This window comes from Mobula hypostoma, chromosome 23 (assembly GCF_963921235.1).
Source record: "Mobula hypostoma chromosome 23, sMobHyp1.1, whole genome shotgun sequence".
Lineage (NCBI taxonomy): Eukaryota > Metazoa > Chordata > Chondrichthyes > Myliobatiformes > Myliobatidae > Mobula > Mobula hypostoma.
In genome coordinates this window covers 1,679,110-1,699,015 of record NC_086119.1, presented here as the reverse complement: position 1 = coordinate 1,699,015, position 19,906 = coordinate 1,679,110, and the positions used below count along the sequence as shown (strand labels likewise).

The window sequence follows — 19,906 nt, the reverse complement described above, 5'->3', positions numbered from 1 at the left end:
GATCTGTTTGGAGAATTAATCCTGTGAATAGATCACACATCTGTTTACCACAGATTGTTATGAAAACTGAGCAATACTTACCCAGTACACATGCGAATTCTGTGCTTCCTGCAATTAAACCAAGCATTGAAAGAATGAATTAATTTACTCATTTAGTCAGAGACACAGCGCAGTAATAGGCCGTTCCTAGCCAAAGAGCCCGTGCTGCTCACTTACACCCATGTGGCCAGCTAGGGATGGGCAATAAATGCCAGCTTAGCTGGCGATGCCCATATCCCATAAATGAATAAAAAAAATTAACCTATTAACTCACATGTCTTTGGACCATGGGAGGAAACCAGAGCACCTGGAGGAAACCCACATGGGCATGGGTTGAATGTACAAACTCCTTACTGATAGCAACAGAATTGAACAAGATTTGCTGGCGCTGTAATAGCATTACGCTGAGTGAACTGTTATGTTACGGGGCTGCCCCATTCTTTGGAATGAGGGTGGAAATCAGAGCCTGGGAGGAAACCACAAGATCACAGGGACAACAGAATGTACTAACTCCTTAGACAGCGGTGGTAATTGAACCCTGATTAGTGACTGCTGATGTTTAAAAGTGTGGTGCTAACCGTTACATAACCATGCAGCCCCAGTCTCTGGAAGGAGGGAGGAAACCAGAGCAGCCAGTGGAAACTCACACAGTCATCGGGAGAACTTACAACAGCAGAAAATGAACCATGAACCCGGGTCACTGGCACTGTAATCATGTTATGCTAACTGCTATGATACCGTGCCACCCGGTTGACAGGCAGGAATGATTAGATCTCTCTGTTAAAACTACAGCACTGGGAGCACCAAAATGAGTCAGCATTCTACAGGGCCGTAACAATCAGGCTACTGGGGTATACTTATCTCGACATGTCCGCAAGTGAAATATCTTGGAAGCCAGTTTGCAGCTTTTATACAGGATACTCACATAGAATAATGCCCCTCACTCAGCAACCTTCCCCATTTCACACCAGACCCTACTCTCAAAGGAACATCACAGCTCTCTGTATACGCTCAATGATGAGATGTAACATTCCTTGTGAGGTTTTTAGCTCAGCTGCTTGGGAACATCATGTCCACCAAGCAATATATTTAAAAAAAACAAAAGTGTGCAGAAACTATTTAAGGGGAGCACATTTCTGGAGCCAGTATGACTATCATTAAATATTCCTCCTTAACCTCGCTCTAGCACCAAAAAGACAAACTTCCTCCAGTCCTGGGTTAAACAGAGGATGTATGTATGTGCAGGATCTGCTCCAGGTACCATACTCCTGAAGAGTAAACCTGTCTATGTCCGTCAGCCCCACCACCTGAAAGGCAGTGCCTCCAAACACCCCAATACCAGCTGCTACAATGAGCCTCCACACATTTATACAGTAAAAAAAAATACATTGACAAGCAACATTTTAAACAGTCTCAAGCAGACAAGGAGAAATGAGGATAAAATGTTTCAGCAACATATTTCCTCGGCCTGAAATATCGACTCTTTATTCCTCTCCAAAGACATCAACTATTTTGTGTGTGTTACTCTGGATATCCAGCATTTGCAGAATCTCAGGTTTATATTTGCTGGCCTTTGTGCTTCACAAATTCCAGCCATTCCCTGCTACCAGCTCACCATGATCACACTTACTTTTAGGATTTTACTAAACAACCGGGTGACCCGTTGGGGCACCTTTTGAGAGAAAAGATAGCGCAGTATGATGTGATGTGCTTTGGAAATTAGAGAAGAACTCAGTGTATTAAAGAAGAAAGACATGCAGCAAGACAAATATTGCTCTTCCTCGTTTAACGAAGGACACTTTTTATGACCACATCTCTTGCAATAATTACTCTGTGCCGCATATTCTCAAGTTGATCTTTCCTTTTCTCCTCTGCCTCTTCCTCTCTCCTCCTTCTCTGCCTGATTTTGTCATTCTGGCGACGCACAGCCCTTTCATCCTTCATCTCTTCTACCATTTGTTTTTCCTCTCTGATCCTGGAGTTGTGCGGCCCTGGCCTGATTGGATTCTTGTTCTCTCCTCCGTCTGTGCCTATTGTCATTTTGGAGACATGCATGCCTGTCCTCCTCTGTCTCGTCTTCTCTCATCCTTTTTGTCCTGACTCTCTGATCCTGGAGCCATGCGGCCCTGGCCTCATCTGTTTGTTCTTTCCCTCTCCTTGCCGCTTCCCGACGACGTTTGGAATCACCTCTTGACCATAATGTCCCCCTTCTCTTTTCACGCGGCATAATTAGGCTATCCATATATTTTTACCCTAATGCTGGATAGAAGATTCGAAGCAGTAACACCAAAGCCTCCAAGATGCTGTTGCTTCTTGATGATGTGGTTGGTGCTCTGCTAAATGGACATGATAGCCCTGCCCTTTTGCTGCGGTTGGTGCGGCTGCTGTGAGCATCGTCAGGCGCTGCTGAGGCTGGCCGTGCGCATGCATCGGGCTGTGGCGTCCCAATTTCCATGATGGCCGATCGGGTCTCGGGTGAAAGACAGCCTGTTGATTTTTGGTGAATGAGCAATCTTATATGAATATATAACCCTGAACTTTGCCTGCATTCTGTAAGTTAGCGGATTTTAATTCCATTTAGGCAGAAAAAGTGCCGCTGTAATGCACGGTTTGTGCTAATTGAAGGTCACAAACAGACAGAGCATGAGAGTTTTATATATATATAGATATTCACTACATCACCTTCCAGTCACTCATACCCACCCACTCCATCTACTATGTCACCCTCCACTACATCACTTACCCCGGTCCAGAGCTGTGCTGTCACCATGCTCTGTCCCCATTGGTGGCAGAGTCTCTGATCTATTTATTTATTTAAAGATACGGCACGGTAATAGGGTCTTCTGGCAATCTTTCAGAGAACACCTATCCCTCTTCTTCACATCTCTCAAGCACTTTTTTGGAGTAATCACAGCTAACCCTCCTGCATAATTCAGCTCATCTTCCCCAACCCACCTCCTCAGTGAACTGACTGAGCCCTCTCCAACTCTTCTAGTGCCTCCTCACCTACCTCAGAGAGTGCAGGCTCTCCCCAAAATCCTCTTACTCTTGCCCAGTCCACCCTCACCTACCTCAGCTCTTTCACTGGAAGATAAGAAACCATGTGCTGGAGTGATACTAAACCACAAATTGCAAAGTATGAAATTAAACTCAACAGTATGTTTCCTGACTTTGCATGTTCAGTAAAGGTCGCACAGCCTTACCCGCATGCCCATACAGAAGGGTATAACTGTGACCCTTACCCCCATGCCCATGTAGAAGGGTATAACTGTGACCCTTACCTGCATACCCATGTAGAAGGGTGTAACTGTGACCCTTACCCGCATGCCCATGTAGAAGGGTGTAATTGTGACCCTTACCCGCATGCCCATGTAGAAGGGTGTAATTGTGACCCTTACCCGCATGCCCATGTAGAAGGGTGTAATTGTGACCCTTACCCGCATGCCCATGTAGAAGGGTATAACTGTGACTCGAATGTTCTCGGTTGTTTCTCGATGAACATCAGATAATTCCAGCCAGGGATGGTTCTTCTCCTGCCATGCACGCAATGTGTCTCTGGCTACAAATGGCAGAGCTGGGGGTGGGGGTTGAGGATTAAATAATGCTTAATCAAAAATTCACTCCTTCAGGACAAACACACTGGAAATGATTGTACAAACTCATTTCATCCAGAAAGTTAAGTGTATGCCAACTTTCTCACCATTGCTCTTACAAGAACCAACACTGCATGAAGCAGAGCTCCATTGTAAAGTCACCAAAGAATGACAAATTTCAACAGATATACCATGGAGAGCATTCTAACCAGTTGCATCACCACCTGGTATGGAAGGGTTACTGCACATGATCAGAAAAAACCTGCAGAGGACTGCAAACTCAGCCAGTTCCATCACAGACACTCGCCTCCCCACCAGAGGACATCTTCAAAAGGTGATGCCTGAAGAAGGCAGCATCCATCATGCAGGACCCTGACCATTTGGGACGTGCCCTCTTCTCACTGTTATCATCAGGGAAGAGGTACAGGAGCCTGAAGACACACACTACAACATCTTAGGAAAAGATTCTTCCCCTCTGCCATCAGCTTTCTGAACAAACAATGAACCCATGTACAATACCTCAATTCTGCTTTCTTTTTCCACAACATATTTGTCTTTTATATTTCTTATAAGTTACAATTTTCTTGAAACAACACATTTTGTGACATTTGTCAGTAATATTAAACCTGATTGTGATGCAACTGGTTAGTTCATTCACACAAGTACCCACCCACCCACACACCCTCAGCCGTCAGACAACTGGTACCCACCCACCCACACACCCTCAGCCGTCAGACAACTGGTACCCACCCACCCACACACCCTCAGCCGTCAGACAACTGGTACCCACCTACCCACACACCCTCCTAAGAAAGGATGTGCTAACATTGAAAGGGTTCAAAGGAGGTTCACGCAAATTATTCTGGGATTGAAAGGCTTATCATATGAGGAGCATTTGTTGGTTCTGGGTCTCTACTCACTGAAATCCAGAAGAATGAGGGGAATATCATTGAAACCCATTCAATGTTGAAAGGCCTCTACAGAGTGGATGTGGAGAGGATGTTTCCTATATTGGGGAAGTCTAAGACCAGAGGACACAGCCTCAGAACAGAGATGAGGAAGAATTTCTTTAGCTAGAGAGTGGTGAATCTGTAGAATTCAATGCCGCATACAGCTGTGGAGACCAAGTCATTGATTATATGTAACACAGAAGTTGAGGGCTTCTTGATCAGTCAGGGCATGAAGGGTTATGGGGAGAAGGCAGGAGACTGGGGCTGAGAGGGAAATGGATCAGCCATGATGAAATGGCAGAGCAGACTCAGTGGTGTGGCCATCAAACTTTACAACTCCTCCCTTGGAGGGTCAGACACCCTGAGCCAGTAGGCTGGTCCTGGACTAATTTCCTGGTGTAATTTACATATTATTATTTAATTATTTATGGTGCAACTGTAATGAAAATCAGTTTCCCTCGGGATCAATAAAGTATGACTATGACTATGACGATAATACTGCTCCTATATCTTATGGTACCTGGCACCGTCAAGCATCAAGTAACTGGGCTATATGGAACATCACACTTAAACCCAATCCTGTACATGACTCATTTGGGATCTGGCCTGTTTTACCCCATTAGTTCACACTGCTAATGTGAATGAAGGGAGCATTAGGTTGACTGGCCTATGTGGCAGGAGCTTGTCCAAGATCAAACCTAGGCCCACAATATTTCTATGGGCCATCAGTAAATCCTTCAAGGTGACTAATTGTGAGGTGTACAGTTCATCTCACCAAATGGATGAGATTCATGGATTTGAATGACAAAGGATCTGCAATCTGAACAAAGCAGAACCAGCTCACTTTCAGTCTTCCTCCCACATTGTCTATTATTACAGCCCTGCTTTGCTTCAATCTTTTCCTCACAGTCATACAAAGGCAATACAAATCAACCTGAGTCATCTTGAAAACAGAGAAACTTGCAGCTTAACACTGCAAAGCTGACTCATGCCTGCACACAGTACAAACTTTAACCAACCTTTTGCCGAGTCATATGAGAGAAATCTATCGAACAACTCGTGCTGGATGGGACTTTTATCCGACGAACTGTAAGGCAGGATGTCCTCATGGCTCACATAGTCCAAACCTAACACAAGGCAAAAGTTCACATCAAAAGGCCTGTAAGTCTTGACAGCAAGAGTTATCATGTAGTAGCGAATCTGTGGGATTCATTGTTGCCGACAGCTAGAGTATATTGGGTATACTTAAAGCAGAAGTTGATAGGTTACTGATTAGTAAGGGTGTCAATGGTTATGGGGTTGAGGAAGATAATAAATCAGCCATTTTTGAATGGGGTGAATGGCCTAATTCTGCTCCTGTGTCTTATGGGCTTCAATTGTGGGAAAAATGGTATCTATAGCTCCGGGCAGAATCACTCACTTGCCACATAACTGTGCACATGAACTAGAAACTTTACACCCACCAATTCAATTTACAGCCCACCCACCCCTGTAACAAATTACTGTACATAAAATTTCATATAACACACCACAGGGTAATTCAGGAAATTTGATGCTAAAGCACAAAGAGTAGTGATAAAACACTAGCCAAAGATATTGTACAATTTACAGGAAATAGTGATGGATTCATACTTATATAAAATAGAAACAGGCAAACAAATGATCCAGACATTGGCCGCGTAGTTGGCAGTGAGGAGGGAAGATCAATAGTCAGCTCAGTTGTACAGTTCAGCCTGAAGAAGTGAACATTATACACTAGAGAGGTGCTTCAAAACAAGGGAATGTACAATAAATGAAGCTACTGGGGGATGTGTGGAAACAGGGCACTTAGAATACATGTTCACTTTCACAAAGGGAGAGATGTGGGTGAAAGGGCACATGGGGTGAGGTACGGGAGATAGGAATATGTCCATATCCATAAAGGGGAGAGGAGAAGTGGGTAAAATGGCACATGAAGTGAGACACAGGAGACAGGAACAGAAGATTGTTGTGCCACATATTGTTGTGGTTCCATATTGCAAGGATGCTACACTTCGGTTCTATAGGGTACAGTGTACAGGTTTCCCCCGCTATCTGAAAGTCGAGCGTTCCTGTGAAACCTTCGTAAGCTGAAATGGCGTAAAGTGAAGAAGCAATTACCATTAATTTATATGGGAAAATTTTTTGAGCGTTCCCAGACCCAAAAAAACCTACCGAATCCTACCAAAAATCGGCACATACACACATGCGCACGCACCTGCCCGCACAAGGCTTCACGGTCATGGTAGTCTTTCTCAGGGTAAACACAAGTTTAAAGTGGGCGCCTTTTTCGTAAAAGCAAAAATCCTCTTCGGATTTCTTTCAGTTAGTGAAAACAGGTACTAATGTAGGTCTTTCCTAAAAGCAAAATGGCGTAAAGCGAACTTTCATAAAGCGGGGAACACCGGTAGGTTCCTAAGGATGGTATTAGCACTGGAATACGGCAACTGGGTGGAGAAACTGGATTGCTGGGGTACTTTCCTTCGGAGCAGGAAGTAACTGAAGGAAGATTCACCTGAGATAGAGAGGGAGGAAAACCTGTATCCAATAGCAGAAGAATCAAAAAATATGGGGAACCACAGATTTAAATTGATCAGTGGAAAGAGAGACAAAGAAAGGGAATCTGGAATTCATGACTGAAAAGGTGAAAGACGGAAACCCTCATCATACTTACATAGTTGAATATGCACGCAATCCCCATATACACACATTGGGAGGAAGTATTAGGTTGGGTATAGTCCTTTTGAACAATCAGTCGAAATAGCCCCCTTCTTAGGTGTAACTTTCCTACTATTCCACAACTGTTCATTTACTTTCCAAAGACAGACAGAGAGAGGCTTGGATGAGTTAAAGGGGAGTAATGCACCACAGGATATCCGACATGCAGAACTTGCTAAAGGAGAACTGGGTAACTGCAATACTGCTCAATGTCAGGAAGTGGTGGCTATTGTTTGGCATAATTATTATTTGTTGCAACAACTTGTCTGTGCTCTATCTAGATCTAGCTGCAGTAGACATGTGCATTCCTTTCGCTCTGAGGACTAGTGAATGGAACTGTGAACAATGACCAGCATCCTCACTTTTGACCTTACAATGGAAAGACTGGCGTGGATGACTCATTTGGAGAGGTCGGGCTTTAGACACTGCCCCAAGGTAGTCCTGTGGCAAGTAGAATCCTGGACAATGTCCATTATCAGGGCTTTCACTCACAACTGGCATGATGTGGTCACCACAATGTCCATGTGCTCACACAGTCTATCCTTGCGGTTTTCCTCTCAATATCCTGGGCATTTTAACTAACCATAGCAACCTGACTGATTTTAGCAAACAAAAGCACGGACTCTTGCCTTAAGAATAGACCGAGGTTCAAACCACTCACCTGGAATAGCATAAAGGGCTCTGCTGTCATCGTGGTTAGCAAGAAAAGTCACGGCTTCAGTCTGTGACCTCTGAGACTGAAATAGAAACACGGCAGTTACATGTTGGGACACAACAGTAAACTAGCAATGGTCAACCTTTAGATCATTAATACACCATTTGCAGCATTTAAGGCACAGATTCTCAGCAGGAAAACTGGCTCAGGGAGAGGGAGAGAGGGGGAGGAGGAGGAGGGGAGGAGGGGGAGGAGGAAGAAGGAGGAGGAGGAGGAGGAGGAGGAGGAGGAGGAGGAGGAGGAGGAGGAGGAGGAGGAGGAGGAGGAGGAGGAGGAGGAGGAGGAGGAGGAGGAGGAGGATGATGATGATGATGATGATGATGATGATGATGATGCAAGGGAGCCGGCTGGATTCAAACTCGGGAGCCTTTGCTCCGAAGTCCGGCGCTCATGCCACCAACCGGCACATGAAGAGAAAGCATGCATTAAATTAAAGGGTATTGTGTATTTAATATACCAGTAACATTCGTGTAATATTGTAAATATATTGTTTGATTAAGTATTCTTTGGTGTTTAAATAATTCATTATGGTTATATGTATGAAATATGTGAATTGCAGATGTTAAATGCTTAAAGTAAAAATGAAGGTAGACTAACATTTCTGGTTCGCTTGTTTTCTTTTCAATTAGCTTTTACGTTTTTGCGTTACAAAACATAAGAATGATTATGAGGTATTTTAAAAACAAACCTGAGATGACCACCTGCCTGTTGAAGTGCAGCAAGACATTAGTTAAAAAAAACACGCAGCAAGCAATGATCAAGTTAAAAAAAAGCAAAATACAGTTTTATTTTCTTCAGATCAGCATGTTTTCTTTGCAAAAGGAAAGAGTACAGAGTTTAAAAAAGGCAGAAAATGGAAGAATTCATAGGTTCATGAACAGTGAGTACTGGGTGATAATGACTTTAAAAAAAGCAGGAACAGCGGGCTACATTGGAAACACTGATATGTTTGATTGCTCAATGGACAACCGGCTCATGTATACTGAGCTAATTGAGAAGTATTTTGAAGCAAATGAAATAGCCAATGAGAAACAAGTGCCAGTTTTGCTGCGTATATTGGGTTTAAAGTAATATAGTTTGTTTAAAAATTTAATTGTTCCAACCAAACCAGCTGAAAGGAGCTTTGCTGATATTGTGAATTTAATGCAGGGGCATTTAGAACAAAAAACATTGTTGATTGCAGAATTCTTTAGGTTTCATAGTGGAATTAAAAGGGAGGGGAGTGCCTTTCAGTGTACATGGCTGAATTGAAGAAGCTGTCTAAGCATTGTTAGTTCGGGAATGCTCTGCCACAGTCTGCGCTGGAGGCCAAGTCTGTGGGTATATTTAAGGTGGAAGTTGATCGTTTCTGATCTGTCAGGGCATCAAAGGATGTGGCAAGAAGGCAGGTGAACAGGGTTGAGTGGGATCCGGGATCAGCCATGACGTAATGGTGGAACAGGCTCGATGGGTTGAATGGCCTAATTCTGCTCCTACAGCTTATGGTCTTATTTCTCACTCTTGTGGGATAACATCTTTCCTTAGTATATTCTGTCTTCAAATTGGACCTACCAAAATGAACCATTTCACACATATATTGGTTGAACTTGGTTACCATTGAAGATAAGGGGTGCTTAGGAATGTGTGTCATCCAAGAAGGATAGTGGAACTGGGAGAAGGTTCCAGAGAACACTGGGAGGAGGGGTTTTGTAAGGAGCATGAAAGTTAGTCTTGGTCTTTGTTTGGCGACAGATGAAGAGAGAAGACGCTGGAGAGAACCGGTGGGGACCGTGACTCAACGGAGAACGGAGCCAAGGTGGGGAAGTCTACTGGGGATCGGTGAATATGACTTTAGGGAGATTTGAGCTCCAACCTGTGCACATTTGACTATTTAATTATACTGGGTCCTTTTTCTACTAACTCTTCAGTTAAGTTAATATTCATAAATAGATTCTTTTAGTTTTATGCAATGTATGATCTGTTATTTCCTGCCAAGAGCTGTAACAGGGCAGCAAATCACACAGCATTCATACAAACCGGGGCTTGGGTGGGCGAGACATGCCAATTTCACAGATTTGGTGGTACTGGAGTGTGTATACCCTAGACGTATGAGGCCAGAAAAAGGTGGGTTTCTCGGCACTGAGTCAGGAGACTGCCAGCGAGGGCTAACAAGCCATTTCCTGAGATGCCCGAGAAGAAAGGGGGTGCCCTCTTGCTCATCAACACATCATATTCCAGAAATAGCTTTGTAACTACAGCACATTTCTGCCGACAGGTGAGGCCCACCGTTACCCCAGCAATGTTCACACTTACTATATGAGGACAGTCCCTGGTGTCAATCAACACCTGGTAGTAGGTATGTGTTTTGCCTTTGACCTCTTTGGAACCTTGGGTCTCTGAACTGTCTGTTTTACTGCAAGTAAGTGAAAGAAAATGTATTAAATTCATATCCAGAACCTGGCAAGAAATATAAATTTTAAAAACTGCAGATGCTGGAAATCTGAAATAAAAATAGACAACTGTTCTGATGAACAGTTCTTGATCATAATTGTTAACGGTTGCTTTCCCTACAGACACTGCCTGACTGACTAATTAAGTGAAATAAAGTACAGTAAATAAATGGACTATCATTTTTTCAACTTGTATTTATTGATGCAGGCAAAGATGACTTAGTTTCACATTATGGAAAATAATGATAGACCATTTTCTCTGAACAAAAGCCCACAACCCCCATAACTCAAGGGTCAACTGTACTCAACTCTCAAATACCACAATGTCATCTGCAGCACCACTGAGATGCAGAAAACATCTGTCCATCCCTGAGTTGAGGCTGGGAAACAGCAAAAACCCATTGTATTCACGGGGAAAAAAATTAGAAGTGAAACAGTCTCTTGGAGTTGCTGAAACAACAGTTCTGTTCACTGAAGGAATGCAGACACCAGGACCCCAGCAATGCAGCATAGCACTGTTATGCAGCTCCAGTGACACGGGTTCAAAGTTCAGTTAATTTATTATCAAAGTACATACATGTCACCATATACAACCCTTGCAGGGATACTCAATAAATCCAATAACTATATTAAAATCAATCCTGACTTCCGGTGCTTCTGTGTGTAGCTTTCACATTCTATGTTCAATTTCAATAATAGAATTGAAAAGCAAAATCCAATGAGATATTTTAAGTATACTACGGGAAAAAGAGTAACTAGAGAGAGAACAGCAAACCTCAAAGACCAAAAAGGACATTTTTGTGTGGAGCCGTAGGATATGGGCAAGGTCCGTATTGAATATTTCTCCTTTGTTTTTACCATGGAGAAAGACATAGAGACTTTAGAACTAGTAAAACTAAGTGTGGAGGTCTTGGGATAGTTCACACTAAAGTAGTGGATACTATGTGAGGCTAGGGAAGAAACTGCAGGAGCCCTGGTGGCGATACTTGCATCGTCATTAGCAATGGGTGAGGTGCCAGCAGACTGCAGGATAACAGATGCTCTTTGAGCCATGAAGTGTGGCAAATAAAAGCCTGGGAACTATAGGCCAGTATGTCTAACATCTGTGGTAGCTAAGTTATTGGAGAGGATTCTGAAGGATAAGATGTACACACATCTGGAAAGACAAGGGTCGATTAGGGGTAGACAGCATGGCTTTCTGAGTGGGAGATCATGCCTTATGAACTTAATTGAGTTTTTTGGTTGTGTAACCAAGACGGTTGATGAGGACAGGTAATAAATGTGGTTTATATGGACTGCAGTAAGGCCTTTGATAAGATTCCACATGGTGGGCTGCTCTAGAAGGTTACATCACATGGAATCCAGCAATACGTGACTGGATCGATGGTAGGATACAGACACTGATGATGGGAGGCTGCTTTTCGGTCTGGAGGTTCATGACTACCAGTATTCCCTACATACCTATGCTGGGCCCATTGCTGTTTGTCATCTCTATTGATGATTTCCATAGGAATGTACAAGGCAGTAAGTTTGCAGATGACATTAAAGTAGATGGTATAGCGGACATTTGGCTGGTGGGGTGGAGGAATGTCACTACCAAAGGAGGTGTAAGACACTCCTTCCCAACGTGAGCCTGCAGGTCACCCTTGGGCAAGGAGTAGCACCTGTTTAGTGCCCCCCCGGACCAGGGTCATGTGAAGCCATGGGAGCAGGTAGGAGATGGTTGAATGAGCAGCTGATGCATATCACGTCCTGGTTATGTGAACACTGATGACAGACAGACAATCGCTGAAGGGTATTGATATTGGCTGAGATCACCCATCTTGTAAAGACACTACCCAGAAGGCAATGGCAAACCATCTCGATAGAAAACTTTGCCAAGAACAATCATGATCATGGAAAGACCATGACTGCCCATGTCATACAACATCAAAGGTACATTTAATGTCAGAAAAATGTATACAATATACATACTGAAATTCTTTTTCTTCGCAACCATCCATGAAAACAGAGGAGTGGCCGAACAAATGAATGACAGTTAAATGTTAGAACCCCAAAGCCCTCCTCCAGCTCCCCCTCCCACATGCACGCAGTAGCAAAGCAATGATTTCCCCTCTCCCACCAGCAAAAAAAGTATTGGCGCCCCCTCCACCAAAGCATCGATAAAGACACCAGACTTGCAGTACCCCAAAGACTACTCGTTTACCCCGTAATTCGACATACCACAAGCTGTCTCTCTCTGTAATAAGTCAAAAAGAGTTGTCTCTGTTTCACAGCGAGAGGGGAGACATAACAAACAACTTGCTGATTTACGGTATTAAAAATCCGCTGCATTGCTTTTTCCAAGCTGTGCGCCCAGAGAACTCGGGTCTCTGGGCACGCAGCCAGAGATCTGGCACATAATGAATGAACAGCGGTGAACAGAAGTTTATTAAAAATGACAGGAGCATCTCGATCAGCTGAGTAAGCAGAATTTAACTCAGATGAGGGCAAGTTGTTGGATTTTAGGAAGACAAACGAGGATAGGAACAACAGGGCCCTGGGAATAGTTGTAGAACAGGGAAATTGGGGACTGAGTGCAGTCACAAATGGACAGGGTGGTGAAGGTGCTTTTGGCATGCTGGTCCCCATCAGTTAGATCAAGGAGTATAAAGGTTGCGAGGTCATGGTGCAGTTGAACAGGTCACTGTTGAGACACACTTGCAGCACAGTGTTTAGTTTTAGTCGCCCTGCTATAGAAAATATTTTACTGAACTGGAAAGAGTGCAGAAAAGATTGACAAGGATGCTGCCAGGATTTGAGTTGAAGGGAGAGGTTGGACAGACTAGGAGTGCAGGAGACAGAGAGATAATCTTATAGAGGTGTACAAGATCATGTGGAGAATAGATAGCATATATGCACTCAGTCTTTTTCCCAGGTTTGAGGAAACAAGGACTAGAGGACATACATTTAAGATGAGAGGAGAAAGATTTAAGAAGAACACAAAGGACAACTTTATATTTTTCATAAAGGGTGGTATCTATGCGGAATGAGCTGCCAGTGAAGTCATTGAAGCAGGTACAATAACAATTTTTACAAGACAGTTGGACAGGTACATAGATTGGAAAGGTTTAGACAGTTACAGGCCTACCACTGGTAAATGGGATTAACTGGGATGGGGCAGTACACCATAAGACAAAGGAGAATTAGGCCATTCCATCATTCAAGCATGGGTGATTTATTATCCTTCTCAACCTTATTCCCCTGCCTTCTCCCTGTAACCTTTGACTCCCTGACTAATCCAGAGCCTATCAACCTCTGTTTTAAATATACTCAATGACTTGGCCACCACAGCCGTCTGTGGCAATGAATTCCACAGATTCACTCTCTTCTGGCTAAATAAACTCCTCATCTCCGTTCTAAATGAAAACATCCTTCTATTCTGAGTCTGTGGCTTCTAGTCCTAGACTGCCCCACTATCGGAAACATCCTGTCCGCATCCACTCTATCTAGGCCTTTCAATACAAGATCCTGCCCACCCTCCATTCTTCTAAACTCCCAGAGCCATCAAACAGAGCAGAAGGAACTATTTCTGTGCTGAACTTTTCTACGACTCTATAAACACTTCTCACAGGTTAACCCTTTCTTTGCCAGAATCATTCTTGCGAACCTCCTCTGTACCCTCTCAATGCCAGCACACTTTTTCTTAGGTAGGGACCCAAAATTGCCCACAATAGTCCAAGAGCAGTCTGACGAATGCCTTATAAAGCCTCAGCATTACATCCTTGCTTTGGTATTCTAGTGGGAAGGGTCCTTGATTATGTTGGTGCTTTCCCGAGGTCATGGGAAGTGTAGGCTGGGTCCAACCATGGGCTTTTACAACTGAAGCATAACTTATTATCTTTGAGGTCCTCCCATCTAAACACCCACAATCCATAGAAAGTGTTGATAGTTCTTTTTTCTCTCTTGAAATGAATGCTAACATTGCATTTGCCTTCCTTACCACCGACTCAACTTACAAGTCAATCTTTAAGAGATTCTGTATGGGGACTCCCAAGTCCCTTTGAACCTCAGATTTTTGAATTTTTTCCATGTTTAGAAAATAGTCTACACCTTTATTCCTTCTACCAAAGTGCATGACCATGTCCTTCCCTATACTATAGTCCACCTGTCACATCTTTGCCACTTCTTGGTGTACATGGACCAGATTGGCCAAAGGGCCAGTTTCTGCGCTATATCACTCTGTGATAGAATGACTCCTCGTGACTTTATGGGCTTCCCTTGCTTTCCTTCCTCAGGCTGGTACATTAATTACCATAGTCTTTAGCAAAGTACAAAACTCAAAGTAAATTTACTATCAAAGTACATATATGTCACCATATACAATCCTGAAATTCATTGTCTTGTGGGCATATTCAATAAATCCACAGAATAATAACCATAACAGAATCAATGAAAGTTCGCACCAACTTGGGCATTCAACCACTGTGCAGAAGACAATATACCGTGCAAATACAAAAAGAAAGAAATAATAGATAAATGAGCAATAAATATTGAGAACATGAGATGAAGAGTCCTTGAAGTGAGTCCATAGGTTGTGGGGCAAGTGAAGTTATCCTCTTTGGTTGAAGAGCCTGATGGTTGAGGGGTTATAAATGTTCCTGAACTTGGTGATGTGAATCCTGAGGCTCCTGTAATTCCTTCCTGACAGGGGCAGCAAGTAGAGATCATGTCCTGGATGGCGTGGGTCCCTGATGATGGCTGCTGCTTTTCTGTTACACCAGTAGAATTTGGGAAGATTGACAGAAAAATTAAATGGGGCGAAACTTAAACACCAGTAGCAAACTCGAATGATCACAGGGGAACACAGGCAGCACCTGAGGTCAGGATCAAACTTGGGTCACCGAAGCTGCTAGGCATTAGCTTTTAAACTGCTATGCTGCTTTCCATTCCCGTTTCCAAGGGTGGTGCAAGTCCCATCTGATCCTGCCAATCAAAGTGTATACATACAGAACGCAGGTCCAAAGCTCAGAGGCAATCCCCATGTCTTCAGTCACCTCCATAAAATCCAGGCTTACTGGCCCCCCTCCCCCAATAACCCTAGATCTAAGTTTTCACCTTCTTCTCCCACCACACATCCCATTCAAAGGTCGGAGCTTCTTTCAGCAGCCCCCCAACCCCCCGGCTCCCAACTCCTTACATATTCTCCCCAGGTTGTCACCCTTCCTCAGGGAGGAGTGCTCTACGTGCTGCCCTTGCCCACCAGTGAGACATTCCTCAGCATGCCTTACACATTTGCCGCCAACTGGGGAACACCACAGGAAATTAGCAGAAGCAGTGAGCAGCCTGAAGGTGATCATTTGTACCTGTCAATGCCGGATGAAGCCACATCCCGATCGTAGAGCCTGGCATGCCAAGGGAAGAGGACAATTCCTCGGTAACCAAACACGCTGTGCAGAAAGAGCTGCAGAGAAAGCACACCAGAAGCTCAGTCAGTTACAGCTGACTGCCAGTACAGGAGTTTCCTACACAGCAGCCCGCTCTCTCCAGAACCATTCACAATCTGATGACAGGCATTCATCATGAGCATAGTCAGAGGCTTTTTCCCAGGGCTGAAATGATTGCCACAAGAGGGCACAGGTTTAAGGTGCTGGGGAGTAGGTACAGAGGAGATGTCAGGGGTAAGTTTTTTACGCAGAGTGGTGAGTGTGTGGAATGGGCTGCTGGCAATGGTGGTGGAGGTGGATACGATAGGGTCTTTTAAGAGAGATTTGGATAGGCACATGGAGCTTAGAAAGATGGAGGGCTATGGGTAAGCCTAGTAATTTCTAAAGTAAGGACATGTTCGGCACAGCTTTGTGGGCCGAAGGGCCCGTATTGTGCTGTAGGTTTTCTAAGTTTCTATCTTTCCACCACTCTGAATAATCTGCAAACAGGATGAAGGGGAGATTTTAAGGAGACACGCGCAACCTCACAAGTGGTTGGGAAGGCAAATAGCACACTGGGTTTTTCTGCAAGAGGGTCAAGTTTAGGAAAGGGTGGCATTGTTATAGCTGTATACAGATGAGTCCCCTGAAAAGCTGAAAATAGCTCCTCGCCCCTTACTTAGGAACGGATATACTGGTATTAAAGGCCAGGATAATATAGGAGAGACTCTCTAGGCTAATACCAGGGTTGTTCTCAAACAGCTTTAAAAATCAGATCAGTACTTGACAGGTATGTACATTGGAAAGGCTTTGAGGAATGTGGGCCAACTTGGAGAAATGAGATTAGCTTGAAGACAAGTTGGGTGGCACATGGATAAGTTGGGCTAAAGGGCCTATTTCCATGCTGTATAACTCTGTCTGTGCTTTTTATTATATACATGTTCGCACTTGAGGTTCAGATGAATGAGTAATCTCATTGAAACAGGAACTCCTTATGCCTAGCGCCACAATCAACTGGAACTGTACTCTCTGGAATTCAGAAGAATTAGAGGAGATCTTACAGAAACATATAAAATTGTGTTTAGTCACATCGTCAAAAAGTTCAATCAGGCTTGTAAGGCACGACTTGCCTTTGACAAAGCCATGCTGACTATTCCTAATCATATTATGATTCTCCAAATGTTCATAAGTCTTGCCTCTCAGGATCTTTTCCATCAACTTACCAACCACTGAAGTAAGACTCACTGGCCTATAATTTCCTGGGCTATCTCTACTCCCTTTCTTGAATAAGGGAATAACATCCGCAACCGTCCAATCCTCCGGAACCTTTCCTGTCCCATTGATGATGTAAAGATCATCGCCAGAGGGTCAGCAATCTCCTCCCTCACTTCCCACAGTAGCCTGGGGTACATCTTGTCCAGTCCCAGTGACTTATCAACTTGATGTTTTCCAAAAGCTCCAGCACATCCTCTTTCTTAATATCTACATGCTCAAGCTTTTCAGTCCACTGTAAGTAATCCCTACAATCGCCAAGATCCTTTTCCATAGTGAATACTGAAGTATTCATTAAGTACCTCTGCTATCTCCTCTGGTTCCATACACACTTTTCCAATGTCACACTTGATTGGTCCTATTCTTTTACGTCTTATCCTCTTGCTCTTCATATACTTGTAGAATGCCCTGGGGTTTTCCTTAATCCTGCCCGCCAAGGCCTTCTCATTGCCCCTTCTGGCTCTCCTAATTTCATTCTTAAACTCCTTCCTGCATCGTCTAGATCTCTATCATTACCTACTTTTTGAACCTTTTGTAAGCTCTTCTTTTCTTCTTGACTACATTTACAACAGCCTTTGTATACCATGGTTCCTGTACCCTACCAACCTTTTCCTGTCTCATTGGAACGTACCTATGTAGAACTCTACGCAAATATCTCCTGAACATTTGCCACATTTCTTCCATACGTTTCCCTGAGAACATCTGTTTCCAATTTATGCTTCCAAGTTCCTGTCTGATAGCTTCATATTTCCCCTTACTCCAATTAAACGCTTTCCTAACTTGTCTGTTCCTATCCCTCTTCAATAAAGGAGATAGAATTGTGATCACTATCTCCAAAATGCTCTCCCACTGAGAGATTCAATGTTAAACAATAAAGATTCTAAGGGACCACAGCAGGTTAGAGGTTAACCAATAGGAGAATCTCAAACTGCGGGATATAGTTCGATTAGGGAGTGGTCATTTCAACCGAGCTGTTTATGGACTATTCAGAAGGTGGTGAACTTCTGGAGCGTTTGGGAGGTTGCATCATGGAGAATGATAGGGGAAAATAAAAGAGGAAATAAATTCCTTCAAACACCTCTATAAACTTGCTGATGACACTGCTGTCCTTGACAGCATCACAGATGGTGACGAGGAGACATACCGGAGTGAGATAGATCGGCCGGTTGAGTGATGTTGTAACAACCTCATACTCATCATCAGTAAGACCAGGAGTTAATTGTGGACTTCAGGAAGGGAAAGTTGAGGGAACACACATCAGTTCGAGGGGGTTAGCAGTGGAAATGGTGAGCAGCTTCAAGTTCCTGGGTGTCAACCAGGGGTGCAGTCGTAGCCGGAGCGCTCTGGAATGCGCCCGGCCCATCTTTAAGAAAAAAGCCGAAATAAACAAGCTAATTAATTAGGTGCCACCCACGGTGATTTGAGTATCTCAGAAACTGCTGATCTCCTGGGATTTTTACGCACAGACTCTGGAATTTACAAAGAATGGTGCCAAAGACAAAAAGAAATTCAGCGAGTGGCTGTTCCATGAGCAAAAACATCATGTTAAATCCACTCACTGGATTTTTTTTTTGCTTTTGGCACCATTCGTTGTAAACTCCAGAGTCTGTTGTGCGTAAAAATCCCAGGAGATCAGCAGTTTCTGAGATACTCAAGTCACCCTGGGCGGCACCTAATTAATTAGCTTATTTCAGCTTTTTTCTTAAAGATGGGCCGAACGCGTTCCAGAGCGCTCCAGCTATGACTGCACCCCTGATGTCAACATCTCAGAAGATCTAACCAGGCCCCAACATGGATCAACATTGATCCAATTACAAAGAGGGCATATCAGTGGATATATTTCATTTGAAGTTTGAGGAGATGTGGTATGTCACCAAAGACTCAAACAAATTTCTACAGATGTACCATGGAATGCATTCTGACAGGTTGTATCACCTTCTGGTATAGAAGTGCCGATGCAGAGGATCAGAAAAGGCTGCAGAGGGTTGTAGAATCAAGCAGTTCCAACATGGGCACTAGCCTCCCTACCATCAAGGTCGGCTTCAAATGGGACGTTTCAAGAAAGCGGCATCCATCATTCAGGACCCTCACCATACAGGGCACACCTCTTGTCATTGCTACTATTGAGGAGGAGGTACGGAGCCTGAAGATGCACACTCAACATTTTAGGAACAGTTTCTTCCATTTCATCATCAGATTTCTGAATAGTTCATGATTCCATGAACACTACCTCACTATTTAGCTCTTTTTTTTGCACTTTTTTAATATAGTACATTCCTATTGTAACTTATATTTATTTTATGTTTTGCTGCTATAAAACAACAAAAATCACAGTATATGTCAGTGATAATAAACCTGATTCTGATTTTTGAAAGATCACAGAACTAAGAGAGGGGTACAGCGGGGAAATGACACCTAAAGCAGATTATGGTTACATTGAGTGGCTGGCCAAGTACTCCCATTTCATGCTCTCAGGACACGTGAATACCACACGTCCTCCAGTCTGGCACCCGACCTCTCGGCTTCCACCCTGGATTTCAGTTCTCGGTTCTCTCTTACCTGACCCGTTTCATATTTCCCCTGTTGTTTTGGTGCCTCGAACACTCCAACCGTTTCCAACACTTTGCCTTCAGGGCGATTCCTAGGAAAATTAAAGTAACTGATTTAGAAGAGAACTGACAGTGGAAGAATTTTGGGGGAAGGGAATTTCGGGAGGGGGTTCATTCTACGAGGACGAGGTTGGGGGTAGAGGAAGGCTTAGATGTAT

At 43.7% G+C, this 19,906-nt stretch overlaps 1 protein-coding gene across 2 annotated transcripts in view; it reads right to left on the bottom strand.

Annotated features, from left to right (window-relative positions):
* Nucleotides 1–19,906, bottom strand: part of poldip2 (polymerase (DNA-directed), delta interacting protein 2) — a 41,611-nt gene that overhangs the window by 21,202 nt on the left and 503 nt on the right. For both annotated transcript variants that reach the window (XM_063031955.1, XM_063031957.1), the window contains exons 2-8: nucleotides 19,699–19,780; nucleotides 15,808–15,905; nucleotides 10,326–10,425; nucleotides 7,980–8,055; nucleotides 5,602–5,709; nucleotides 3,477–3,613; nucleotides 82–108 (exon numbers count right to left, since the gene is read on the bottom strand). In XM_063031955.1, the coding sequence (XP_062888025.1) occupies nucleotides 82–108; nucleotides 3,477–3,613; nucleotides 5,602–5,709; nucleotides 7,980–8,055; nucleotides 10,326–10,425; nucleotides 15,808–15,905; nucleotides 19,699–19,780 (628 nt within the window). The remainder of the gene's footprint in view (nucleotides 1–81; nucleotides 109–3,476; nucleotides 3,614–5,601; nucleotides 5,710–7,979; nucleotides 8,056–10,325; nucleotides 10,426–15,807; nucleotides 15,906–19,698; nucleotides 19,781–19,906) is intronic.